This window comes from Vespa mandarinia, chromosome 6 (assembly GCF_050613455.1).
Source record: "Vespa mandarinia isolate Hongniang chromosome 6, ASM5061345v1, whole genome shotgun sequence".
Taxonomy (NCBI): Eukaryota; Metazoa; Arthropoda; class Insecta; order Hymenoptera; family Vespidae; genus Vespa; species Vespa mandarinia.
The window spans coordinates 4,724,345-4,750,100 of NC_140815.1; the positions used below are offsets into that span (position 1 = coordinate 4,724,345).

At 31.5% G+C, this 25,756-nt stretch overlaps 6 protein-coding genes across 9 annotated transcripts; 1 reads left to right on the plus strand and 5 right to left on the minus strand.

Annotated features, from left to right (window-relative positions):
- The first annotated feature begins 296 nt into the window (after positions 1–296).
- LOC118440892 (uncharacterized) lies at positions 297–3,165 on the plus strand. The gene is made up of 5 exons (XM_035864594.2): positions 297–665; positions 742–862; positions 1,010–1,161; positions 1,232–1,381; positions 1,512–3,165. The coding sequence occupies exons 1-5, from the start codon at positions 576–578 to the stop codon at positions 2,961–2,963; spliced, it is 1,965 nt and encodes a 654-aa protein (XP_035720487.2). The 5' UTR covers positions 297–575; the 3' UTR covers positions 2,964–3,165.
- A 51-nt stretch (positions 3,166–3,216) lies between these two features.
- Positions 3,217–10,741, minus strand: LOC118440890 (uncharacterized protein KIAA0513-like). Of its 3 annotated transcripts, none has more exons than XM_035864591.2 (10): positions 10,126–10,741; positions 7,363–7,627; positions 6,647–6,936; positions 6,461–6,502; positions 5,527–5,628; positions 5,273–5,433; positions 4,768–4,954; positions 4,479–4,701; positions 4,317–4,411; positions 3,217–4,196 (listed from the first exon to the last, which is right to left on the minus strand). In XM_035864591.2, the coding sequence occupies exons 2-10, from the start codon at positions 7,623–7,625 to the stop codon at positions 4,132–4,134; spliced, it is 1,428 nt and encodes a 475-aa protein (XP_035720484.1). In that variant the 5' UTR covers positions 7,626–7,627; positions 10,126–10,741; the 3' UTR covers positions 3,217–4,131. The 3 variants fall into 3 exon arrangements, with proteins under 3 accessions (XP_035720484.1, XP_035720483.1, XP_035720485.1); XM_035864590.2 differs by having other exon boundaries at positions 7,363–7,630; XM_035864592.2 differs by lacking the exon at positions 6,461–6,502 and having other exon boundaries at positions 7,363–7,630.
- Positions 10,742–10,916: 175 nt separating this feature from the next.
- LOC118440891 (maltase 1-like) lies at positions 10,917–13,360 on the minus strand. Its single transcript, XM_085657616.1, has 8 exons — positions 13,186–13,360; positions 12,919–13,106; positions 12,555–12,824; positions 12,239–12,481; positions 11,984–12,169; positions 11,647–11,902; positions 11,205–11,562; positions 10,917–11,123 (listed from the first exon to the last, which is right to left on the minus strand). The coding sequence occupies exons 1-8, from the start codon at positions 13,340–13,342 to the stop codon at positions 11,054–11,056; spliced, it is 1,728 nt and encodes a 575-aa protein (XP_085513742.1). The 5' UTR covers positions 13,343–13,360; the 3' UTR covers positions 10,917–11,053.
- A 1,360-nt stretch (positions 13,361–14,720) lies between these two features.
- On the minus strand, positions 14,721–17,498 carry LOC146872950 (maltase 1-like). 2 transcript variants are annotated; one of them, XM_085657620.1, is made up of 8 exons: positions 17,263–17,498; positions 16,996–17,183; positions 16,632–16,901; positions 16,315–16,557; positions 16,060–16,245; positions 15,707–15,950; positions 15,254–15,611; positions 14,721–15,176 (listed from the first exon to the last, which is right to left on the minus strand). In XM_085657620.1, exons 1-8 carry the CDS (start codon positions 17,417–17,419, stop codon positions 15,107–15,109), a joined length of 1,716 nt encoding a protein of 571 aa, XP_085513746.1. In that variant the 5' UTR covers positions 17,420–17,498; the 3' UTR covers positions 14,721–15,106. The 2 variants fall into 2 exon arrangements, with proteins under 2 accessions (XP_085513746.1, XP_085513745.1); XM_085657619.1 differs by having other exon boundaries at positions 14,723–15,176; positions 15,695–15,950; positions 17,263–17,495.
- Positions 17,499–18,222: 724 nt separating this feature from the next.
- On the minus strand, positions 18,223–21,882 carry LOC118440888 (maltase 1-like). Its single transcript, XM_035864588.2, has 8 exons — positions 21,558–21,882; positions 21,291–21,478; positions 20,927–21,196; positions 20,610–20,852; positions 20,355–20,540; positions 20,018–20,273; positions 19,574–19,931; positions 18,223–19,493 (listed from the first exon to the last, which is right to left on the minus strand). Exons 1-8 carry the CDS (start codon positions 21,712–21,714, stop codon positions 19,424–19,426), a joined length of 1,728 nt encoding a protein of 575 aa, XP_035720481.2. The 5' UTR covers positions 21,715–21,882; the 3' UTR covers positions 18,223–19,423.
- Positions 21,883–22,249: 367 nt separating this feature from the next.
- Positions 22,250–25,185, minus strand: LOC118440886 (maltase 1-like). Its single transcript, XM_035864585.2, has 8 exons — positions 24,912–25,185; positions 24,645–24,832; positions 24,281–24,550; positions 23,964–24,206; positions 23,709–23,894; positions 23,372–23,627; positions 22,928–23,285; positions 22,250–22,848 (listed from the first exon to the last, which is right to left on the minus strand). The coding sequence occupies exons 1-8, from the start codon at positions 25,066–25,068 to the stop codon at positions 22,764–22,766; spliced, it is 1,743 nt and encodes a 580-aa protein (XP_035720478.2). The 5' UTR covers positions 25,069–25,185; the 3' UTR covers positions 22,250–22,763.
- Positions 25,186–25,756: the final 571 nt, after the last annotated feature.

Genomic DNA, 25,756 nt, shown 5'->3' on the forward strand with positions numbered 1-25,756 from the left:
TGAATCATTATTATTATAACGTAGACAAGTACGTACGCGAATATAACTAACGTAAATTTGTTGTTTTCGCGACGATTAAATTAAAATTATACTTTAGATTTATACTCTATTCTCTAAACTTTTACGAAGTTGTGAATCATGCATTGTGATATTATTCTATAGCCTAACTTGTATATTATTACTAAAGCAACATTACAAATATTATGTAATGCTACGTGACTTTCCATTTTTACTTCAACATTTCTATATTTATCTTCATCTCTTCATATTGAACATTGTAATAAAATATTATGAAATCGAAGCTTTACGGTTTACATTTGTTACAACTACCATATTTATTATAAGTAATAAAATATTACACGATAATCTTGATGTTTCGATATCGTCAAGATCGTCTCGTTTCGTTTTCTGTTTTACGATTGGTCATCGTGTAATTGGTATCCAATTAAAATAATTCGATCGATCGTTTCTCTTCGCTCTCCTTTGCAACTTTCAATATTTTCGTGTAGTAGAACGAAATCAAGCAAAGAGATCGGGATCGATGTAGAAGTCTCGAGAACAGGGAGAAGCCGAGTATGATTGGTAAGGTTGAATATTTGGAAAAATATTTGGTGGCACCACCACCTAGCAGAGACTACTATGGCCTCAAAATTCTTCAGGACGAGGTGTCAGCGATGATCATCAAAGATTTTTTCATCTATATAACCTCTTATTTTGCTTTCGTTTTACTTCTTCCTTTAGGTGATACTCTATATCTGGAAAATATCTCACGGACCTCACAAGACGCCGATTTCTCGTTGTACCAAATTTTTTGAATTCGATCAGGACAAAGCTTTGCAGGAAGATATAAGTCGATTTTTCGGTATGATTCAAATCCATATTTAGAAGTCTAATTAAAATGACTTTTAGATTGAGGATTCAAGAAAAACAATTTTCCTTTATTAAATACAATTTCATGTTACTTTCTTCTTCTTCTTTTTCTTTTTTTTTTCTCTTTGCAATGAGACAGGTGAGCACTTCGTAAATTACGTTAAAAGTATCGCAGAAGGAAAAGGGAATACGCTTTTGACATTACCACGATCTTCGATCGGTAAAATCATTGAATTTCTTAAGATCGAAGATATCGTCAATTTATCATCTTTGTCACGTATTGCAAACGTAGTAAGTAATCGATGCGATACGCGAAAAGAAATTCATTTAAAAATGACTTTTAATAATTATTAACGATCAGATCTTTAGCGATAATTTCATCTGGGAAGCTTTATATAGAAGGCACAAGAGGTTCAATATTCGTAGAGAGGAAAGAGAATACGCTATGGCTTATGGTTGGAAACAAGCTTTCAAAGAAAAACAAATGGCAATTTCTACCGGACTACACAAAGTATGGAAATTTTTATTAGACGAGTGATAACGATCATGTATATATATATATATATATATATATATATGTATATATATATATCGATATATATATATATATCGATAGATTTTAATGTTTTATACTTTCATAGATACCAGGATCAACGATCAAACATGAAAACTTAAAAATGCAGCATCGATTGACTAAATCCATAAGCGGACCATTAAAAACTGTATCCAAAACATCAAGTTCGTCTATGAACAGCGAAACTGTAACACCCTTGCAAATTACTCAAAAAAATGCAGAGACGAATTTAACGAAATCATTTAGAAATAACGTGATCGATAATACTGCTAAAACGATTCAAATGGATAAGAAAATAAATACAAACATCAAAAAGATTAATAACGTAAAAGTGAATAAACCGCAAAACATAAAGAGTGTTATTAAAGAAAAATCGAATGTAAGGAAAACAGAATCGAAGCATGACGTTCGTGAATCATTTTCTGATTCGATGACGGTCACTCGGAAAAATGGTATAACGCAACGAAATCAAAAATCTGTTGTTACCGCGAAAAATACTAATACGACAATAGATATAACCGGGAAAGGTAAATTCGGTGATTCGAAAAAGAATGTACATAATAAAAGTACTCTATCGATGATAAAATCGAACGATGGAACTGCAACAGGTCAACAAATCAAAAACAAATCTCGATCTAAAAATAAAACCAAGGCGAAGGCATTAATACAAAATAATTCGAACGTTTTAAGTATTGACAAATCTTTTTTGGACGAATCATTGGACATGAAAAATGAAAATTTCGAATTGGCTTATCTGATAGAGGAAAGTCTAAAGAGAATTCGTAGTCCTAGGACAGTATTTGATTACGATTTTAGTTATCTCAGGGATTCGAAAACTTTCTCTGATCCAATAAAAAAGAAAGAGGAAACTGGTAAAACAATAAGTACGATGAAAGATTCGAAGCGAGATCAAGGCAATACGAGACTCGATCGTCTATCGGAAAATTCTGATTCTATGACTACATTATCGAATGATTCTATAATAAACGATGTTAAGGCGAATGAATCGGATCATTCTGGTATTAAAATTCCAATGAGTGAAAAAAATAAATCTTGGGATTCAAAAGTGACTACATTATCGAATGATTCTATAATCGATAATGTTAAAGCGAATGAATTGGATCGTTCTATGATCAAAATTCCAATAAGAGAAGAAAACAAATCTCGAGATTCGAAAATTATTATTGGTCGAAATGAAACGATCGAGCGTGTCATCGATTTTGATAAAAATTCTCCTAAAAAAAGTCCAAAAATAAAGGATGAAATGGATAAGAAATATTGTATCCCTAAAGGGATTCAAATGTCCATTAAAAGTCCAAAAATAATGGATGAAATGGATAAGAAATATTCTATCCCTAAAGGAGTTTTAAATAGTATTGATATAATGAAATCTTTAAAGTCGAGTAATCCGGTGATTAAATCGACCACAATATCCGGGAAAAATTTCATGACGACTGCTACGAACCGATTTGCCTTAAAAAAAAATGTAAATGAGTTGCGAAAGGATCAAATAATATAACACAATTGAAAGAACGTATTCATGCAATCCAAGATAAGCATGGTAAACGATATGATAACTCGTATGACGTAACACATAACGCAAAAACGTTAAAATTTTCATTCAAACAAAAAATTCTTATTCGTCATTAATATCTCGTATCATCCTGACAATTAATTGAAATGTTTCTATATATGATCACAATTTGATGATATGTCCTTAAATACATAAGTTTTCGTCTAACATCGTATTTACATTGTCACTATTTTGAAAATAAATTTTAACTTTAACATAAGCAGATGTTTTTTAAAAATTTTAGTCTCTTCCTGATCCTCATATATCATATCGATATCAATTTCGAAAATATCTTTTTATATGTTATATGTAATGTTTAAAAACGTATTATTCCATTAGATATATATATATAATACAAGAATTCCCTAATTGTTACGTCAACTAATAGCAATTGTATATACTTTCCACAATTATTTCAATTTTATATAATTTCATAAATTTTTACGAGATGAATCTCGAAATGTATCATTACTCGACTATAAATAACAATACGAATGTTATCAAACAATACGAATATTGACTTAAAAAATTTGATTAGAACCATCAAACTTTATTGTCATTATTAAGCCTGACACTATCAGTGCATTTATGCCATTTGGAGAAAGCAACACGAATGTTTTCTCTGTATAATTATTATTTAAAATGCATATAATTATTATTTATATGCATATTAATTAATAAATATTTTCAACGTAAAAATGAAATTTGTGCATTATCATAAATTGCATAACTTTCAAAGTGTGAAATCAAAAACTCACCCTCGTATATTTCAAATTTCAATGCAATCACATTTGCTATAATGAATTTTTGAACACACGTTTCATTTTTAGCTGTATGAATCACCATTATAATACATAATATTTCGAATACTTTGATCACACCCGCTTTTACCATTATACACATGTAAAATTGACAATTTCTCTCACTGTATTCGATATCAGGATATCACGTGGCATCCGCTCTTAAGATAATTTTTTTTAAATTTTAATTGACGATATCGCAATTCGTACCCTTATTTCATCAACGATCATAGCTTTATACAATTTCATTTTCTCATAATTCTATACGATAATTCGATAAGTAAAAATTCATAAAATCTTTACAAGGAATGAAACTACCGCCATGGTTCGGTCTCATTATACATCCTTTCTATATTATCGCGTAGCATTTTTTCTTGATCTGCAATGAAAGAGATATTTTAATATATATCACATAAAATTTCATTAAACAAAAAAAGAAAAAGAAAATATAGAAATGTTAGTAACAATAAAAAGAGATACAATGTTAATTTATGTTTACCTCCCGTTAAATTTGCAATCACGCATTGTTTTCTGAGAAACTCCAAACAAAGGGCACGGGAAAGACCGAAGGCGTGCATGTTACAGGTAAAAGTACTAAAAAGAAGTGATAAAATACAATGATCGAAAACTTATTCGATATTGATTGAATTTTAATACGTACCCTAATTGCCCGAAGACTATATTAGCTTGAAATTTCCTATCTTCTGCTGCAATCGCTTCCTGATCAAGAGATTTTGGTCTCGGTGGTATCGGTCTTAATGCTCTTTCACATTGTACAGCATCGAAAAAAGCTGCGGTCCAAAACCTCATTGATGTCCAGATTGGTTGAACGCGTAAATGAGTGTAAAGATACTCTCGATATGGTTCCAAGCCTGGTACCTCGACTAATCGAAAATAAAACAACGATTAAAATCTCATAATTTCGATTTACTTTATCCACGAATACTAACCTTCGTGATAAAAAGTAAAACACATATTCATTAGATTTTTGGCTGGCGCAAAATCGTCAGCTTCATGGCATTCGAAAAGTGCCACGGCAAAATGTTGAGCAAGTGAATAAAATGAAGCTTCTGTTACACACGCACGTGCTCTTCTCGCATTAACCACTCTGGAGAACCATATCCTACCGGATTCCGTCTATAAATTTATTCGTCTCATTAATAACAATATCATCGATGTTTATATACATAGAATTATTTATAAGCAGATAAATGATATAACTAGATGAGAATAAATTCAAAAAGAAGTAAATAAATAAAATGCTCCATTCTTTTTTTTTTCTTTTTGAATAAAACCCAAAACGTTTTATCATCGTCGTAAAATCTACTTATCAAATATACATTGTATCTACTATAAACAAATATATACATGTATTATATTTACATGTATATAATAACTAGTAAGCGATAATATATCTTATACATCTATACATACGTATAAAAATATTTTACGTACAAGGACCATTTGACCGAAATTTGCCTTTTGTTCTTGATCTATGGTATTTGGAGCCTCGAAAAGCAAAGGAACAAAAGTTTTCATAAAATCAGCAGCTGCCTCTTCCGATTGGCTATCAGCCGATAAACTGGATGCCCAGGATTGAACGGAACTGGAGGAACCTAAGAACATAAACATAAAAGTTCGATGATTAAAATGATGAAGAAGAGATGTTTAATTTTCTAAAATCGTATCTTTATTCTTAATATATTTACCTGATCTTTGCCAAAATCTACGTCCATCCATGTTTGAATCTAAACTGGTACTGGGGCCATAACCATCCTGATCGCTGGTCGAATCGCTGCTACAAGGCATATCTGAAATAGTATTCTACTAACCATCACCCTTGTTTACGATAAAACCATTATTATCTAACGTGTTTACAATACACGTCAAAAGCGTTTATACGGCCAGTCGTGTCGCGAGTTCTGTTCGTATCAATTGCGATAATAAATCCAGTCTAGCGTATCCCGCAATAAAACGGCAAGACGAGAACATGATCTCTATAGGGTATAACTAAAAAAAGATAAGGATGTTTAGACAGTGCTAGTACACGTATTATAATTCAATATCGCTAACTAGATGTGCGTTTTAACTAGCACATTTTTTTTTGTGGGATTACATTACAACACTACATAATTTTTTTTACATCTTCCCTTGGCCAGCTTCTACCTCACCAGCGTGATCTTATGTAATTATTATGGCGTACAAATTTTCTACGACAACTCATTTACAGAAAACATTTTTGAAACATTAACTTTTCCTGATGTTACGAATTATCTCTATTTCTTCTTCTTCTTCTCTTCCTTCTTCTTCTCTCTTCTCTCTCTCTCTCTCTCTCTCTTTCTTTCTTTTTCTCTTTTTTCTCCCTCAAAGACCTTTTTTCTTTTTAGAGGAAGCACCAGACGACAAAGTACACAAAAACACGAAGGAAAAGGTCGAGTGCTTAGAAGCACATAGATAAGCGGATAACAGTGTAGATTCTTTTATTAAAGAAACATGAAATACCGAGGAAGTGGAAGGGGGGAAGCTATGATCTCACTAATTGCACCTACATAACGTCAACAAAAACGGGGTGAGATGTTTCGCGTAAGAAAAACCTGGCGTGATGTTACACAAAAAAGGGGTGGTACACTAACGTCTATTTACCTAACCGAAAAATGACCGTCTGATAGCGGGTCGGAGCCCTTGCTTTATTGGAAAAGAAAGAAAAAAATAAGATATAGAGTTTATTATTATTGTCCTCAAAGAATAAAGAAAATATGTCATAATAGATATTAATGTCATAGGAGAATTATTTTAATTGTACTATATACTCTTGATATATTTATTTACCTGTTTTATAATTCAATTTATCATAAGGATCAGGTCCGGTAGCTTTGATGTCCTTTTCCTGAAGTGGTTCTATACTCTCTTGGCTATCTCTATCTGGACTGTTGTCCTCGTATTCATTAGATTTATCTTCTTGTCTCTTGCGCGATGTTGATCTCGATGAAGCTATTTCCTCATACGTCATTCCACGTGGATACTTTCTCGAATTTCTCGACAAGCTGGCACTACCTTGTCGCTCCAATTTATGCCTCGCCATTGCTTCGTAATCCTCATATGACAAGCCTGCACCGAATCTAAAAATGAATATTCAAATATTGTTCCGGATCATTTATTTCTATTTTATTAGAACTTAAACAGATATAAACATGCTTCGAGTTATAAAAATAATAAACATTATTTCTAATAAATAATTGATTACAAAATAATAATATAATTGTTAAACAATTTATATTGGCTTTGATTGATGTAATGTTATTGAAGTAATGTTATAGAGAGAAAAATTACCGCATATTTTAATATACACATTAGTATGATGGATTTCGATAAAAATTAAAAGATATAAAATTAATTGTAACAAATCTATATGTATAAAATAGATCTGTCTATTTATTATCTAGACATGCTCAAGTTTGTCTAGCTTATATTTATCCGTATACTTTCTCATTGAGAATAAGTGGTAGAAAGGGACAATAATAAAAAGAAAAAAGATCTCAGCTCGCCTTGGAAGTCTCAATTTTCTACGCGCCAAGTGCTCCTCTTCTTTCACTGGTTGATGGGGAGGTGACGAGGGAGTTGAGGATGGTGTTGTCAATTCATTCTCTTCTAAACTATTACTCAATGCTGATCCTATTCTATTCCCTAAGCCTTGAAGGTATTCACCGCTACCACCTAAAGCGGATCTTACAGTTCTGAGAGCTCCTCGAGTACGACCAATTAAAGAGCCTCCTGCCGTCGATGGCAAAGCCGTTGTAACATCCACCATATCTTCTAATGCAAAATTATTCGAATAAATTTTTTATAAAGAAAAGAAAATAATAGAGAAAAGTTGTCAAAGTCTAAAATATTTCAAAACATACAAATGTTAAATAAAATTGCATTGTATTAGATTATAATAAATTAATCAAAAAATTATATCTATTGTATTTAATTTTTTTTTTTTTTAATATTCCCAACACGAACAAAAGTAAATTTCATTTACAAATTTTATTCGTTATATGACATTGTTCATTTAGTTTATATATTTATCGTTAAATGTTGTTTATATTTAGTAATAAAAAAAAAATTAGACAACGACTGATTTAAATGATCACTACATATTTGACAACTCTTCCCTATGAGAAATTTTAGCGCAGAGAAATATTCTAAACTATCTTCTCGTCGATATCGTCCGATCAAAATTAGAATATATTTTATATTCGAGTAGAAAGATGATTAAGTACGTAAAGGTAAAAAAAAAGTAATCTTAGATAAAAAACAAAAAGAAAAAAAAGAAAAAATAAAACGAGACAAGAAAATAAAATAAGAAAAAAATAAAAAAAAGACAATCTTAAATAAAATATAAATATACATTGTACTCGTCAATGTATGTATGTAGGTATATAGGTCATCTCACTTGGTTGCCTATGAGAATACATTCACGAGTTTAAACCTACGCATATCCATAGATAAGTGTGAAAATTTGAATGAAAGGAATTTTTAATGTCGAGAACTCCATTATGAATAGTAGAATATGTGAGACATGTATATAAAATTAAGGATTTAATGAAAAATTCCGAAGACCATCCTATAGGACGATAAATTTAAATGAAAATAACTTGCCATGCATTTACAATACTGGAGGAATATGAAATAATGCGCATGATGTATATAGATGTTGAAAATCGATAGATTTATCAATAAAACAAACTTAGATACTGAATATCATATCACGAGAATTGTTAAGCGTATTTGTTCGTACCTGACGAATGAATTAAATATAACTATTTCGAACTATATAGATATATCTATATCCAGAATATAGGTAAGTATATCATCATTTAAATTATTAAAATAGTTCTTAACAATAAATTAATAATGTTATAGAATTTTTCTATCCGGTATATTTTACCATCGAATTTGTTAATATAATTATATTATAATTATATTTATTTAATCAATTGATTAAATAAATATAAATATTTTTTATTTTTTATTATTGCATATAATATTGTTAATAGGAATGATCAATGTTACTATTAAATTATAAAATCCTATTATTTGATAATTATTCTTCCAATCATATTTATATTAATCTCAGTAATTAAAAAAGCGATCTTTTATATAATAAAATTATGTAAATAATTATTTAATGCGAAATTTTTAATTTAAAAATTCACTAAATTAACCAAATGCGATCTGTCTTTATGAACTCATTCTTGGATATACATTATAATCACCGCGGATATCCTTTCGCGATAACGTTATTAATGAGAGTTATTGTTGAAAATGTTTTATAAAATTTTAAGTGAATAATACGCATTTTTAATTCTTCTTGGGAAATATCAAATTATATGTCTTAATAAGGAACCGCTATATATAATTTGAAAATTATGATAAAGACAGAGAAAGAGAGAGAGGGGGAGGAGAGAAGAGAAAGAAAATGAGAAAAGAACGAATACGCGGAATATAAACTTCTTTAGATTATTGATTTTACCTGCATTCATATATCGAACATTTGATGCGATAAGATAGTTAAATTAGCATAGCGCTCGTTACCGAGAATGATGCAAATGTTCGGATTAGTATAAAAAAAGAAACATATGTCTATTGATCATGTAAGACGTATCGACAATGAAAAAGACGTCTATTTCCTTTTTCCTTGAAATGATTTATTATAGGTATATGATAAGACTATATTTTACACCACAATATCCTTGGAATATTGTCTTCATAATGTATGAAACAATAAAGATGAACAATAATTACTGGTTAATTATCGTAAAAAAAAATGTAATAAATGACTTTAAACAAAAATATTAATCGTTCGGAGAATAGTTAGATATTACGTGCATGCTTAGTTCCGATTCAGAACAATGAAAGGCCGCAATGTGATCAAATGATCGATTAAAACTAACAATAAATAAAGGAATCATGCGATAAGATGCCGGTAAAGTAAAGTGCATTGACTCGAAGTCAAAGATTAAATGTAATTAAACGCATCGTCAGAAAACACAAATAACTGCAATGCAGCTCTATCTATATCACATTCCTTTCATCATGCGGGTCGTTGCAAAATCTATCTCAGGTTTCTTGTTCTTTTTTTTTTTTTCTTTATCTATATTATGCGATTTTTTTATACAATTGTTGATCTTTTTTCAAAACGATTTTTTTTTGCATAAAATTATCGAAATTAATTCGAAATAACGTAAAGAAAACTATAATAAAGCAAAAGTTGTTCTCTCGATAACATATGCAATATCAAGATAAAAATATAATGTACATACCTTTTATTATTAATATTTATAGTTTCAACGTGACACTTTTGTCTTTTCTTAACACCATATACAAATAATCGTAATCGATAAAACTCGATCACATCTTCGAGTTTCGTTTAAAAACGCACCAAAAAACACTCTAACAGATTTACATAAATATTCAAATCGACGTCAGCCTATGTCTTATTCGCTTTTAAAAGCGCGATTTCAAACAAAACTTTACTTTATGGTGTATATCAATGAATTAAATTTCCAAAACTAGCTGTTTTATCAATGAAATATGACAGATCGTAAAAGTAACGTTTGAACAGAAAGCTCCGTCGATTTGCGCTACGCTAAGTGTTGCAGCTGCTTACGTTTCTTTCAATACAGCTCGCATTACGCTTCCCACATATAATCCGATTAAGCGATGCGCATGCGTTTCTAGCGATCAATAATACAATGGTCTTCGTTTACCAACACGTAACTAAACTACTAGAGACATCGAGTGGAATTTTTAATTTTTACTGAGTAACAGTCGATAACATATCGACTGCTGGTAAAGAATCTTATAACTAAAAATAAAAATCCCTAGAAATACATAGTGTATTTATGTCTTATCAAATGCTAAATTGTTTTTTTAAGAATAAAAGAGATAGTGAATCCTGAAAGAAATTGTTTCAACAAAGAACAAATGAAATAAACATTTATCAGATAGTATATTTAAGAAATAGGATACTATAGTATTCCAGCATATTCGTTATCCCAAAAGAATGGAGGTAAATACGTGTAAATATAAATTGTGAAAATTCGATGAAACATCTAATTTAGGAGACAGTTTTTTATTTAGATATTTAGAATTTTATAATATTAAAAGAATATTAAGTAAGTTCGCATCATTGAAACTCGTATTTATTCCAAATTTTCCATTATACTTCCTAATTTGTTGCATATGAATCTAATTCCTAGATGATACAACTGCTCCTTCCCAAGGTGGAAGGTTTAAATGATTCCAATACGGTTTATGTCTGAAAATAGAAATATATGTTTTGAAATTAAATCATTTTCATTTTCCACGAGTGTCCATGATGTAAAGAAAAAATTTTTACCTCTCCGGATAATAGCCATCGGCTTCAACGTATGTCTCATTGTAAAGTGGCATGTATTCTTTCAAATCTACGAAAATATCTAACACTGGAGAGAAACTCATAAAGAAAGTCACTACTTCTCCGGGAATTTCTCGACTGATAACTAACATTTCGCAGTTGTAACAATAATGAGTGTTAAATTTATACACATTCATTTTCAAATCACCATTTTGAAGAGCGCGCGACGTGTTGCGCAATTGAATCAAAGATCGGTATACCTTATAAACTGACGCACCATCAATGTTCTTCTGACTTTCCAAATTCAATAATTTATAACTTGCATGAACCGGAAGCCACGTACGATTACTCTTGCTGAACCCTACCAATCAAAAAATGCATAATATTTTATCATGTAATATTTGGATAAAATCAAGAAATTTTAAGAGTTTATTTGTCTATTCACCGGCATTTTTACTATTGTCCCATTGGAAAGGTGTGCGACATGGATCGCGAGATCGAATTTGATATTTATCCTTTCCAGCGTTACAAGCTTGCGGATCTTGGGTATCCTCCCAAGATATGTCATTCTTATCAGACATTCCAATTTCTTCTCCGTAATAAGTTACGGCAACACCAGGCAAGATCATTGGTAACATAGTCATCTGAACAACCCTTTTTGGATAACGCGATGCGGTACGACTTCGATCGTGATTTCCCAACTAAAACAAATTATTTTAAATCACGAAATAATTACTAACAACGATTAATGATCATTAATATAACGGAGATAGATAACTTACCACCCAATTAGCACTTCCATTCTTTGGAGTTTTAGCTATCCATGCTTCAATGATCCTCTTAAAATCGGATGCGCTCGAATTGTGATTAACATCGGTGATCAATTTGAAATTGAATGGTATGTGAGAACCGTACTGATAATATCTCGTAGTATTTTCTAGAGAAGTGTAAGCTTCGGTCATCATCACCTAAAGAACACAAGAACAGCGATTAACATATTGAGAGAAATTGTAACGATTTTTCGTAAGAATCAATACCTTCTCATCCTCGTTATTGGCATCGGAATAATCATCAAGAATCTTTCTCCAGCTTTTTACAAGTTCATAGGTTCGTGGATCGTCTTTGGTATAAATGTGGTCCAAATAAGTGTAATCACGATCGGTAGCATTTGGATCGGAACTTCTGGGTTCATCATGGAAATCTTCTCTTTCGAAGAGATGCGGAACGGCATCTATTCGAAAACCATCTATGCCTTTACGTAACCAAAATAGAATGACGTCCTGAAAAATATAAAATCATGAAATTCGACAAATTCAATTGAAGATGCATCTTCAATTTGAAAATTGCACTAACTTCCATCTCGGCTTGCACTACTGGATTACTATAATTTAAGTCTGGTTGTCTGTACTCGAATTGATGGAGATACCATTCCTTCAACGTTGCATTGTAGGTCCAAGCAGGACCACTGAACAGGCTTATCCAATTGTTCGGTGGAGTAACTCCATCATCCTTTCTTCCTTTCCTCCAAACATAATAATCTTTATATTTCTTCTCCCCTGCGAGAAACTTTTGGAACCACTCGTGCTTGTCGGATGTATGATTTGGTACGAGATCGAGAATTACCTGCGAAATGTAATCAAAGTAACGATCATTAAACAAACCATGAGACGGATTTGAAAGAATTTATGAAAAATTTTGGAGACAAAGATTGCCTCACTTTTAATCCAAGTCGTTTCGATTTTTCTACCAATGCTTCAAAATCCTCCATCGTACCAAACTCTGGATGTATGGCTTTGAAATCTGATATATCGTAACCAAAATCAACCATTGGACTCGCATAAATAGGTGAAAGCCATATTCCTCGAACTCCAGCGTCAACGAAATGCTCCAATTTCGATGTAATACCTTTTTTGTTAGGAGCACAACAATATTACAAAAATCATATTATTTAAGATTTCTACGAGAAACCTGTAATGTTTTTTACCTTTTAGATCGCCAACTCCATCGTCATTCGAATCCATAAAACTCCGTGGATAGATTTGATAGAATACGGCGTTCTTCCACCATCCTTTATTTTTGATCTCGCCATGGACGAGACCAGTAGCGAGTAAAAGGGAACAAAAGTAAACTGCACGAAACATTTTCGAATCTGTTGTTCCCAATGATATTCCGTATATATATATTCTTGAAATATAAAAATTTATGGTACGTTATCTCACTATGTTTGTACTAGCGATAAGAATTCATTAATTTCTTATTAATGCGTGTCGCAATTTATCAGGAAAAATATTGAAATAATATTTATTTCAAAAGAATGAATTCAATTTTTTTGTATTATATAAGAAAATCCACTATCGCTGATATAGGTTGATTCTTTTTTGAATCCTAGCGGAAATGGAAAGAAAGAAGCGATTTTGAAAAATTATTATTTGTTTCATCGAACATCTTATCTTTCCTTGATTAAATTAATCTTGATAATATTCCTTAACAACAAATTGTAAATATCCATCGTTTTACTATTATCTATGATATGAGAATAAAATCAAAGTATTTGAATCATTTTATATTTAAAAAACCGAAATTTGTGTGATCTGATTAGAATATTTTTAATCATAAATCATTTAAATATAACACGGATAATGAGCAAATCGATGGATAACAATAACGTGCAAAAGGGAACAAAAGCAAACCGTGCGAAACATTGTTTTGCAAAACATGTCATGCACAATCCGATGATGTTGCATATAAAAATATTCCTTAAGTGTAGAAATTTATAATACGTCATCTCTCTAGTTACGCTATCAATAAGATTCTATTACTTTTTAATTGATAAGTGCTATATATTATCATGAAAAATAATTAGGGTATATATTCATTCGAAGATAGCGATAAAATTTTTCTGTTAGATGATAAAATCTATTATTATATATGAACCGCTTACTTGCCAAATCGATTAATTCAATAAAATAAAAAGTGAACAAATGCGACGAAATAATATAAATTGTTTTTTAATATTCCTATTAAAATATAAATTCAAATAAACATTGTAGTATGTATAAAGTCCTTGTTGCTTCTTTTGTATTGCATTATTGTAACGATTTGCATTAAAGTACGGAGTTAATTAGATTGGCTTCTCAAGTATAAATTATTTTTTATTCAATTGTCAAAGAAATTTTGTCATATAATGGTATTAAATAATCTGAATTTGGGAAATTTATTGTAAATTTAAAAACTCAGGACTCCATCAAGTACCATGACATTTAAATTTCAATAAATTCTGAAAGTCAAATTAATCGATTTGGCTTGTGAATGTTTAATATGTAGATCGATGCTTTTTTTGAATGCTAGTGAACATGGCATGAAAGAATCAATTTGGAAAAATTATCACTTATTTTATCGGATATCGTATCTTTCTTTGATTAAAAAAATCTTAATAATATTATTAAACAACATTATTGTAAATACATATCATTCTATTATCATCTGTACTATGAGATTTAAATCAGGGTATTTAAATCATTTTATTTTTCAATAACCATATATACATAAATTTGGCTCAATTCATTTCGAAAATGTTTCGAAGATACTTAATCATAAATGATTTATATAAATCATCGTTGCTTCGGTGTAAGTTGATCATCCTGTATAATAAATTGCTATTCTTCTCGAACGAAAGATAAACTACGATGGATATAATAAGATTTATAAAAATATAGAGATTGAAGTACGAACTCAAATATATAAAGGAAAATAAAGATCAAAATCGAAACGTACATTACAATATACATATCCAAAATATACTGATAATAATCAATGATATAACATTACATCATTAAAATTACCAGAAATTATACAAACTTCTCCATTATATTTCCAAATCGTATTACAATGTGTTAATTGTAAATCTAATTGCTAGATGATACGACTGCTCCTTCCCAGGGTGGAAGATTTACTTGGTTAAAATACGGTTTATATCTGGAAATGGAAAAATGATTTGAATTACTACGTTTTCATTTTCCATGGGTGTCAATGCCGTAAAAAAAAACGATTACCTCGTAGTATGATGTCTATCGATTTCGACGTATGTATAATTGTAAAGTGTCATGTGCTTTTTCAAGTTTACGGGAAGGTTTATCACTGGAGAGAAACTCATGAAGAGAGCCACTGTCTCCCCAGGAACTTCTCGGCTGATAGCTAAGAATTCACAATTGTAACAATATTCCGTTTTGAGTTTCACCACTTTCATTTTCAATTCTCCTTCCTGTAAAGCGGGCGAAGAATTGCGCAATTGAATCAAAGATCGATAAATCTTATAAAGTGACTGTTGTGTCGTGTTCTTTTGATTTTGCAAATTCAATAATTTATAATTTTCATGAACCGGAAGCCATGTTCGATTACCTTTGCTGAATCCTATTAATCAATAAATTCGTAAAATCTTTTTAAGTAATATTTTAATAAAATCAAGGAACTTTAGTATTAAATTGTCTATTCACCAGCATTCTTACTACTGTCCCATTGGAAAGGTGTGCGATTAGGATCGCGAGATCGACTTCGATATTTATCCTTTCCGGCGTTACAAGCTTGAGGATCTTGTGTGTCCTCCCAAGATATATCACTCTTATCAATCATTCCAATTTCTTCGCCGTAATAAGTTACCGCAACACCAGGCAAGATCATTGGTAACATAATCATTTGCGATTCTCTTTTTGGATAACGTGACGCGATACGACTTCGATCGTGATTTCCCAACTAAAAATAATAAATTCTAATAATGAAATAAATGTTAACAACCATTAATAGTAACTTATCAAAGATATATTACTATTAATTAGTTATTTATCAAAAAGTGACGACTTACCACCCAATTAGCACTTCCAGTACTTGGAGTTTGTGCCATCCACGCCTCGATGGTCCTCTTAAAATCTGATGCAGTCGAATTATGATTCACATCGGTGATCAGTTTGAAATTGAATGGTATGTGAGAGCCATACTGATAATATTTCGTAGTATTTTCTAGAGATGTGTAAGCTTCGGTCATAATCACCTAAAGAACACAAGAACAACGATGAATATATTGAAAAAAATTGTAATGGTTTCTCGTAAGAATCAATACCTTCTCATCCTCGTTATTGGCATCGGAATAATCATCAATAACCTTTCTCCAACTTTTTACGAGTTCATAGGTTCGTGGATCGTCTTTGGTATAAATGTGGTCCAAATAAGTGTAATCACGATCGGTAGCATTTGGATCGGAACTTCTGGGTTCATCACGGAGATCTTCGCTTTCGAAGAGATGAGGAACGGCATCTATTCGAAAACCATCTACGCCTTTACGTAACCAAAATCGAATGACGTCCTGGAAAATATAGAATCATGAAATTCGATAAATTCAATTGAAGATGCATCTTTCAATTCAATAAATGTACTAACTTCCATTTCGGCTCGCACTACTGGATTACTGTAATTTAAGTCTGGTTGTCTGTACTCGAATTGATGGAAATACCATTCCTTCAACGTTGCATTGTACGTCCAGGCAGGACCACTGAACACACTGATCCAATTGTTCGGTGGTGTCACACCATCATCCTTTCGTCCCTTCCTCCAAATATAATAATCCTTATATTTCTTCTCCCCTGCGAGAAACTTTTGAAACCACTCGTGCTTGTCGGATGTATGATTTGGTACGAGATCGAGAATTACCTGAGAAATAATAGCAAAATTGCGACCTAAGAAACTGCTATGAGACGGATTTGAGAATGTTGGTAAAAACAATTAGAAACAGAAATCGCCGCACTTTCAATCCATGTCGTTTCGATTGTGCCACCAATGTCTCAAAATCCTCCATCGTACCAAACTCTGGATGTATGGCTTTGAAGTCTGATATGTCGTAACCAAAATCTATCATTGGACTCGCATAAATAGGTGAAAGCCATATTCCTCGAACTCCAGCGTCGACGAAATGTTCCAATTTCGATAAAATACCTTATTTGTTAAGAGCACAATAATAATACAAAAATCATATTATTTGAGATTTCAACGAGAAACCTGTAATGTTTCTTACCTTTTAGATCACCGACTCCATCATCATTCGAATCCATAAAACTTCGTGGATAGATTTGGTAGAATACAGCGTTTTTCCACCATCCTTTGTTTTTGATCTCACCATGGACGAGACCAGTAAAGAGTAATAAAGAAATAAAGCTAAACGCGCGGAACATTTTCTCGCCTGGTAGCGTTTGTCATGTAAAATCCGATGATGTTTCATATAAATATACTATTAAAGTCTAGAAATTTATGATACGTTATCTCATTAAGTTTACGTTATCAATAAGATTTCATTACTTTTTAGTTGATACGTGCTGCAATTTATTAGGAAAAGAATTGGACTATATATTTATTCAAAGATAGAGATCAAATTTTTCTATTAGATAATAAAATTTACTATCATGTATGTAAATCGGATACTTTCTTGAAAATTTGTGAATATCGCAAGAAAAAAACTGTTTTGAAAAATCATTGATTTTTTCGGATCTTATCTTTCCTTGATTAAATGTATCTTGAAAATATACCTGAATAATACGTAGATACTTATCACTTTACTATTATCTATGTTATGAGATTTAAATCAAAGTATCTGAATCGTTTTCTTTTTTTTCAATAAATAGATATACGAGAATTTGATACAATTCGATTCTAATATATATCGAATTTAATCATAAATCTAATTTAATCATAAATGATTTTAAATAAATCAGCATTGCTTTAGTAACTTGTTTGTTTTGTACAATAAACAGGTATTCTTGTTAGACAAATGATGTACTATGATGGGTAAAATACTATTTATAATAATGTAGAAACTAAAGTACGAACTTTATTATTTCAAGACAAATAATGATAAAACTAATCTTAAAAAAATATTCAAATACAAAAATTGTCACGAATCGGAGCTAATGGAATATGCGATTGATTAAGCTGACGTCTACTATAGAACTTATAAATCTAGGTGGGCGACTTCCTACGTAGGGAACAAGTAGAACGAGCGCGTTACAATTAATATTGGTATATTGTCGAGCAAAAGATCGAGTTATATAACAAACAACATCTGTAGACATAGTTACTGTCGACTTAAGGCTAATTCCTTCCTATAACCTTGGAATGGGATGACATAAATATCCACGCAGGTACACTGCTAACCTTGAGTTTCTAATATAGTAGTGATTGAATAAAGGGATTTCTCTGTAACATATCACAACGAATATTAGTGTCTAGTTACCGTCAACTCGTAGTACTCCATAATCATCAACCTCAACGTGGTGAGTCCTGTATCGAAATTACTTATGATATATCCAAATCTAATTGTAAGCCATGTAACGCAAGTACTGCACGATGAATAAATATATATTTCAATGCGATTCGGAATTCTTTTTTTTTTTAATTTTGACGAAACATTAAAGTACTTACATTTTTAATTGCTAATGATTCTTCAGTCGATAAATAGATGAGATAGATTTCCAAAATAATATCTTAACGCTACGAGTAGAAAATATTAATTCGATTTTACAGTTTTATCTTATTCGTAAATCAATGAAATGAATTACAAAGCAATCATATTATTAAGCAACTACAAACATTGATTCTAAGATTGATGATGAGTTATAAAAAATATTTATTTAAAATCATATTCTATCTGTCATTAAAAAATAATAAGAATCACGATAGGAATATATTTACAGAAGTTTACTAATTACGTAGATAGCTATAAATAAAAATCGATATGGGCATTGCAAAATATATATAGTATTAAAGAAAAATTTGACAAAGAACAGTATTATTGAATTAATCACATTTATTATATTAATTAAACTAACTATTACGTTACTTAATATTTGATTAATTTATGTCAATAATTAATCATATTTTGAAATGTTAGTCCTTTCTCATTTTATTATTTGAAATCTTAACGAATATTTTGTATTGCTACCTATGCTTTTTAAATTCAACAGAACACAGATATAAGAGAAGATCATATTTGAATCAAAACGGTCACTGCATTCACACACGGTTCAAGCAAAAAGTAATGAATCATCTTTACTAAACGGATTCTTTCTTCAATTATAAAGTCAAGAGAATATTATATAAAATTGCATCATTGAAATTATTAGGATACATGCAAAATCTTCCATTATATATCAAAAACCTATTGCAATTTGTTGATTATCAATCTAATTGCTAGATGATACGACTACTCCTTCCCAAGGAGGAAGATTTACATACAATATTAATGGTTTATATCTGAAATAGAAATATACAATTTGAAGTAAATATATTTTCATTTTTCACAAGTGTCAATGCCGTAAGAAAAAAATTATTACCTCTTCGTACGATAGGCGTCGACTTCGACGTATGTATATTTGTAAAGTGTCATATGTTCTTTTAAGTTTATGAGAAGGTTTAACACCGGAGAGAAACTCATAAACAGAGTCACTGTTTCTCCGGGAACTTCTCGGCTAATAGCTAACAATTGGCAGTTGTAGCAATAATCCGTCTTGAGTTTCACCACCTTTATTTTCAATGATCCTGTCTGTAGAGCGCGCGAAGAATTGCGTAATTGAATCAAAGATCGATAAGCTTTGTAAAGAGACGGTCCTGTGGAGTTTTTTTGTTTTTCCAAATTTAGTACTTTATAATTGCTATGTACAGGGAGCCACGTTCGATTAGCCCCGCTGAATCCTACCGAGCAATAAATTCAAAGTATCTTTTTATGTGATAATTTCAGATAAAATCGAGAAACATTTAGTGATCATTTACTTATTCACCGGCATTTTTACTACTGTCCCATTGGAAAGGTGTGCGATTTGGATCGCGAGATCGACTTTGATACTTATCCTTTCCAGCATTACAAGCTTGCGGATCTTGCGTGTCCTCCCAAGATATATCCTTCTTGTCAGCCATTCCAATTTCTTCTCCGTAATATGTTACGGCAACACCAGGCAAGATCATTGGTAGCATAATCATTTGCAAAGACCTTCTTGGATAACGTGACGCGGTACGACTTCGATCGTGATTTCCCAACTAAAAATAATAAATTCTAATAATGAAATAAATGTTAACAACCATTAATAAAATCTAATTTCTCAAAGACCGACAACTTACCACCCAATTGGCACTTCCAGTGCTTGGAGTTTGTGCCATCCATGCCTCAATGATCCTCTTAAAATCGGATGCGCTCGAATTGTTATTAACATCGGTGATCAATTTGAAATTGAATGGTATGTCAGAGCCGTACTGATAATATTTCGTAGTATTTTCTAGAGAAGTGTAAGCTTCAGTCATCATCACCTAAAGAACACAGGAACAGCGATTAACATATTGAAAGAAATTGTAATGGTTTCTCGTAAGAATCAATACCTTCTCATCCTCGTTATTGGCATCGGAATAATCATCAAGAACCTTTCTCCAGCTTTTTACAAGTTCATAGGTTCGTGGATCGTCTTTGGTGTAAATGTGGTCCAAATAAGTGTAATCACGATTGGTAGCACTTCGATCCGAACTTCTGGGTTCATCACGAAAAAGATCGCTCTCGAAGAGATGCGGAACGGCATCTATACGAAAACCATCTACGCCTTTACGTAACCAAAATCGCATAACGTCCTTCAATATACAAAATCACGAAACTCAAAAAATCCAATTGGAGATACATCTATTAATTCAATAATCACACTAACTTCCATTTCAGCTCGCACTACTGGATTACTGTAATTTAAGTCTGGTTGTCTGTACTCGAATTGATGGAAATACCATTCCTTCAACGTTGCATTGTACGTCCAGGCAGGACCACTGAACACACTGATCCAATTGTTCGGTGGTGTCACACCATCATCCTTTCGTCCCTTCCTCCAAATATAATAATCCTTATATTTCTTCTCCCCTGCGAGAAACTTTTGAAACCACTCGTGCTTATCGGATGTATGATTTGGTACGAGATCGAGAATTACCTGAGAAATAATAGCAAAATTGCGACCTAAGAAACTGCTATGAGACGGATTTGAGAAAGTTGGTCAAAACAATTAGAAACAGAAATCGCCGCACTTTCAATCCATGTCGTTTCGATTGTGCTACCAATGTCTCAAAATCCTCCATCGTACCAAACTCTGGATGTATGGCTTTGAAGTCTGATATGTCGTAACCAAAATCTATCATTGGACTCGCATAAATAGGTGAAAGCCATATTCCTCGAACTCCAGCGTCGACGAAGTGTTCCAATTTCGATGAAATACCTTATTTGTTAAGAGCACAATAATAATACAAAAATCATATTATTTGAGATTTCAACGAGAAACCTGTAATTTTTCTTACCTTTTAGATCACCGACTCCATCATCATTCGAATCCATAAAACTTCGTGGATAGATTTGGTAGAATACTGCGTTTTTCCACCATCCTTTGTTTTTGATCTCACCATGGACGAGACCAGTAAAGAGTAATAAAGAAATAAAGCTAAACGCGCGGAACATTTTCTCGCCTGGTAGCGTTTGTCATGTAAAATCCGATGATGTTTCATATAAATATTAAAGACTAGACATTTATGATACGTTATCTCAATAAGTTTACTCTATCAATAAGATTACAATATTTTTTAATTGATACGTATTGCATTTTATCAAGAAAAGAATTGAAGTATATAATTATTTGAAGATGAAAGTTAAATTGTTCTATCAGATAATAAAATTTACTATTATATATGTGGATCAATGCTTATCTGAGTACTAGTAAATATCGCAAGAAAAGAACAATTTTAAAAAATCATCGATATTATCTGATATTTTATCTATCCTTGATTAAAAGAATCTTGATAATTTCCTTGAACATCACGTTGTAAAAATTTATCACTTTCCTATTATCTGTAATAATAGATTTAAATCAAAGTATCTGAATCATTTTATTTTTTAATACGTATTTATATAATTTAGCAAAATTTGTTTCAAATATATATGAAATGAATTTAATTATAAATATTTTAAACAGATCATCCTTGGAACAGAATAAATTGATTGTCGTGTACATAAAACAGCTGTTCTTATTGGACGTATGATATACTACAATGGGTAAAATACGATTTATAATAATATATACGCTAAAATACGAACTCGATTATATGAAGATAAAACTAATTTCAGATCAAAAATACAGATATAGAAATTATGAACAATCGAAACTATATGGTATTTGCGATTGACTAGACTGACTTCTACTGTAGTACTCATAATTCGGGGTCGATGATATTCTACGAGGAAACAAGTAGAGCGTACACGTTATAATTAATAGTGAAAGGTAATCCAACGAACGAGCGAGTTATATGAACAAGTAACAGCCGTAGACATAATCACTGTATGCCTAGTAAAAATCTCTTACTGTAATCTTAAAGTAGTATGGCGTACACAGGTTACTACAGGCTAATCTTGCATTTCGAATATATTTATAAAATATAATACTGCATAATAGTGGTGATGAAATCTTTCGATAATGGAAATCCTATTGGATAAATCCTATTGCAATTTGTCGATTATAATTGTCGAATATAATTGCTAGAGGATACGATCATTCCATGCCAAGGTGGAAGGTTTACATACATGGTAAGCGGTTTATATCTGAAAAAAAGTATATGATTTGAAATTAATAAACTTTCATTTTCCACAAGTGTTAATGTTATGGAAAAAAAATTATTACCTATTCGAATGATATGCATCAACTTCGACATATGTATATTTATACAATGTCATATGTTCTTTCAAGTTTACTAGAAGGTTTATCACTCGAGAGAAACTCATAAAGAAAGTCACTGTCTCTCCATGAACTTCTCGGCTGACAGTTAAGAATTCACAGTTATAACAATAATCCGTTTTGAGTTTCACCACCTTCATTTTCAATGATCCTTCCTGTAAAGCGGGCGAAGAATTGCGCAATTGAATCAAAGATCGATAAGCCTTATAAAGAGACTGTCCTTTGGAGTTTTTTTGTTTTTCCAAATTTAATACTTTATAATTTTCATGTACAGGAAGCCACGTTCGATTAGTTCCGCTGAATCCTATCGACCAATAAGTTTAAAGTATCTTTTTATATGATAATTTAAGATAAAATCGAGAAACATTTAGTGATTATTAGCCTATTTACCGGCATTTGTACTATTGTCCCATTGTAAAGGTGTGCGATTCGGATCGCGAGATCGACTTCGATATTTATCCTTTCCGGCATTACAAGCTTGCGGATCTTGCGTATCCTCCCAAGATATATCACTCTTATCAACCATTCCAATTTCTTCTCCGTAATAAGTTACGGCAACTCCAGGCAAGATCATTGGTAGCATCATCATTTGCAATTCCCTTTTTGGATAACGTGACGCAGTACGACTTCGATCGTGATTTCCCAACTGAAAATAATGAATTCTAATAATGAAATAATTGTTAACAACCATTAATAAAATTTAATTTATCAAAGACCGACGATTTACCACCCAATTGGCACTTCCAGTGCTTGGAGTTTGTGCCATCCACGCCTCGATGGTTCTCTTAAAATCTGATGCAGTCGAATTATGATTCACATCGGTGATCAGTTTAAAATTGAATGGTATGTGAGAGCCATACTGATAATATTTCGTAGTATTTTCTAGAGATGTGTAAGCTTCGGTCATCATCACCTAAAGAACACAAGAACAACGATGAACATATTGAAAAATATTGTAATGGTTTCTCGTAAGAATCGATACCTTCTCATCCTCGTTATTGGCATCGGAATAATCATCAAGAACCTTCCTCCAGCTTTTCACGAGTTCATAGGTTCGTGGATTGTCTTTGGTATAAATATGGTCTAAATAAGTGTAATCACGATTAGTAGCATTTGCATCGGAACTTCTGGGTTCATCACGAAAATGATCACTCTCGAAGAGATGCGGAACAGCGTCTATTCGAAAACCATCTACGCCTTTACGTAGCCAAAATCGCATAACGTCCTTCAATATACAAAATCACGAAACTCAAAAAATCCAATTGGAGATGCATCTATTGATTCAATAATCTCACTAACTTCCATTTCAGCTCGCACTACTGGATTACTGTAATTTAAGTCTGGTTGTCTGTACTCGAATTGATGGAAATACCATTCCTTCAACGTTGCATTGTACGTCCAGGCAGGACCACTGAACACACTGATCCAATTGTTCGGTGGTGTCACACCATCATCCTTTCGTCCCTTCCTCCAAATATAATAATCCTTATATTTCTTCTCCCCTGCGAGAAACTTTTGAAACCACTCGTGCTTATCGGATGTATGATTTGGTACGAGATCGAGAATTACCTGAGAAATAATAGCAAAATTGCGACCTAAGAAACTGCTATGAGACGGATTTGAGAAAGTTGGTCAAAACAATTAGAAACAGAAATCGCCGCACTTTCAATCCATGTCGTTTCGATTGTGCTACCAGTGTCTCAAAATCCTCCATCGTACCAAACTCTGGATGTATGGCTTTGAAGTCTGATATGTCGTAACCAAAATCTATCATTGGACTCGCATAAATAGGTGAAAGCCATATTCCTCGAACTCCAGCGTCGACGAAATGTTCCAATTTCGATGAAATACCTTATTTGTTAAGAGCACAATAATAATACAAAAATCATATTATTTGAGATTTCAACGAGAAACCTGTAATTTTTCTTACCTTTTAGATCACCGACTCCATCATCATTCGAATCCATAAAACTTCGTGGATAGATTTGGTAGAATACTGCGTTTTTCCACCATCCTTTGTTTTTGATCTCACCATGGACGAGACCAATAAAGAGCAATAAGGAAATAAAGCTAAACGCGCGGAACATGTTCTCGTCCGTTCGTGTCTTTCATATAAAATCCAATGATATTTCATATAAATATTAAAGACTAGAAATTTATGATACGTTATCTCAATAAGTTTACTCTATCAATAAGATTTCAATATTTTTTAATTGATACGTGTTGCATTTTATCAAGAAAAGAATTGAAGTATATAATTATTTAATGATGTAAGTTACATTTTTCTATCAGATAATAAAATTTACTATTATATATGTGGATCAATGCTTATCTGAGTACTAGTAAATATTGCAAGAAAAGAACAATTTTAAAAAATCATCGATATTATCTCATATTTTATCTATCCTTGATTAAAAGAATCTTGATAATTTTCTTGAACATCACGTTATAAATGTTTATCACTTTCCTATTATCTGTAATGTTAGATTTAAATCCAAGTATCTGAATCATTTTTATTTTTAATATCCATTTATATAATTTGGCAAAATTTAATTCAAATATATATGGAATGAATTTAATCATAAATGTTTTAAACAGATCATCGTTGCTCCAGTGTAACGATTGTCCTGTACTAAGATGTAGCTATTCTTATTAGACGAATAATAGACTACGATAGATAAAATACGATTTATAGTAATGTAAAAACTAAAGTATGAATTCAATTATTTAAAGACAAATAAAAATATAATTACTCTTAGAAAAAAATTTAGATGC

Coding starts and splice junctions, on each gene's coding strand:
- LOC118440892 (XM_035864594.2), top strand. CDS start 576: ATGATTGGTAAGGTTGAATATTTGGAAAAATATTTGGTGGCACCACCA. Junction 863..1,009: donor AGATATAAGTCGATTTTTCG/GTATGATTCAAA, acceptor GCAATGAGACAG/GTGAGCACTTCGTAAATTAC. Junction 1,162..1,231: donor TGTCACGTATTGCAAACGTA/GTAAGTAATCGA, acceptor ATTAACGATCAG/ATCTTTAGCGATAATTTCAT.
- LOC118440891 (XM_085657616.1), bottom strand. CDS start 13,342: ATGTTTCGTGCAGTTTACTTTTGTTCCCTTTTACTCGCTACTGGTCTC. Junction 11,903..11,983: donor ATGGAAGTGCTAATTGGGTG/GTAAGTTATCTA, acceptor AATTTGTTTTAG/TTGGGAAATCACGATCGAAG. Junction 11,563..11,646: donor GGACAATAGTAAAAATGCCG/GTGAATAGACAA, acceptor TTTGATTGGTAG/GGTTCAGCAAGAGTAATCGT.
- LOC118440888 (XM_035864588.2), bottom strand. CDS start 21,714: ATGTTCCGCGCGTTTAGCTTTATTTCTTTATTACTCTTTACTGGTCTC. Junction 21,197..21,290: donor CGAAACGACATGGATTGAAA/GTGCGGCGATTT, acceptor ATTATTTCTCAG/GTAATTCTCGATCTCGTACC. Junction 20,274..20,354: donor CTGGAAGTGCCAATTGGGTG/GTAAGTTGTCGG, acceptor TATTATTTTTAG/TTGGGAAATCACGATCGAAG.
- LOC118440890 (XM_035864591.2), bottom strand. CDS start 7,625: ATGGTGGATGTTACAACGGCTTTGCCATCGACGGCAGGAGGCTCTTTA. Junction 6,937..7,362: donor AGAAAATTGAGACTTCCAAG/GCGAGCTGAGAT, acceptor ATTCATTTTTAG/ATTCGGTGCAGGCTTGTCAT. Junction 4,197..4,316: donor GATTGCAAATTTAACGGGAG/GTAAACATAAAT, acceptor CTTTCATTGCAG/ATCAAGAAAAAATGCTACGC.
- LOC146872950 (XM_085657619.1), bottom strand. CDS start 17,419: ATGTTCCGCGCGTTTAGCTTTATTTCTTTATTACTCTTTACTGGTCTC. Junction 15,612..15,694: donor GGACAGTAGTAAGAATGCTG/GTGAATAGACAA, acceptor ATTGATTAATAG/GATTCAGCAAAGGTAATCGA. Junction 15,177..15,253: donor GATAGACATCATACTACGAG/GTAATCGTTTTT, acceptor TTCCATTTCCAG/ATATAAACCGTATTTTAACC.
- LOC118440886 (XM_035864585.2), bottom strand. CDS start 25,068: ATGTTCCGCGCGTTTAGCTTTATTTCCTTATTGCTCTTTATTGGTCTC. Junction 24,833..24,911: donor TGGAGTCGGTGATCTAAAAG/GTAAGAAAAATT, acceptor TTAACAAATAAG/GTATTTCATCGAAATTGGAA. Junction 23,628..23,708: donor CTGGAAGTGCCAATTGGGTG/GTAAATCGTCGG, acceptor CATTATTTTCAG/TTGGGAAATCACGATCGAAG.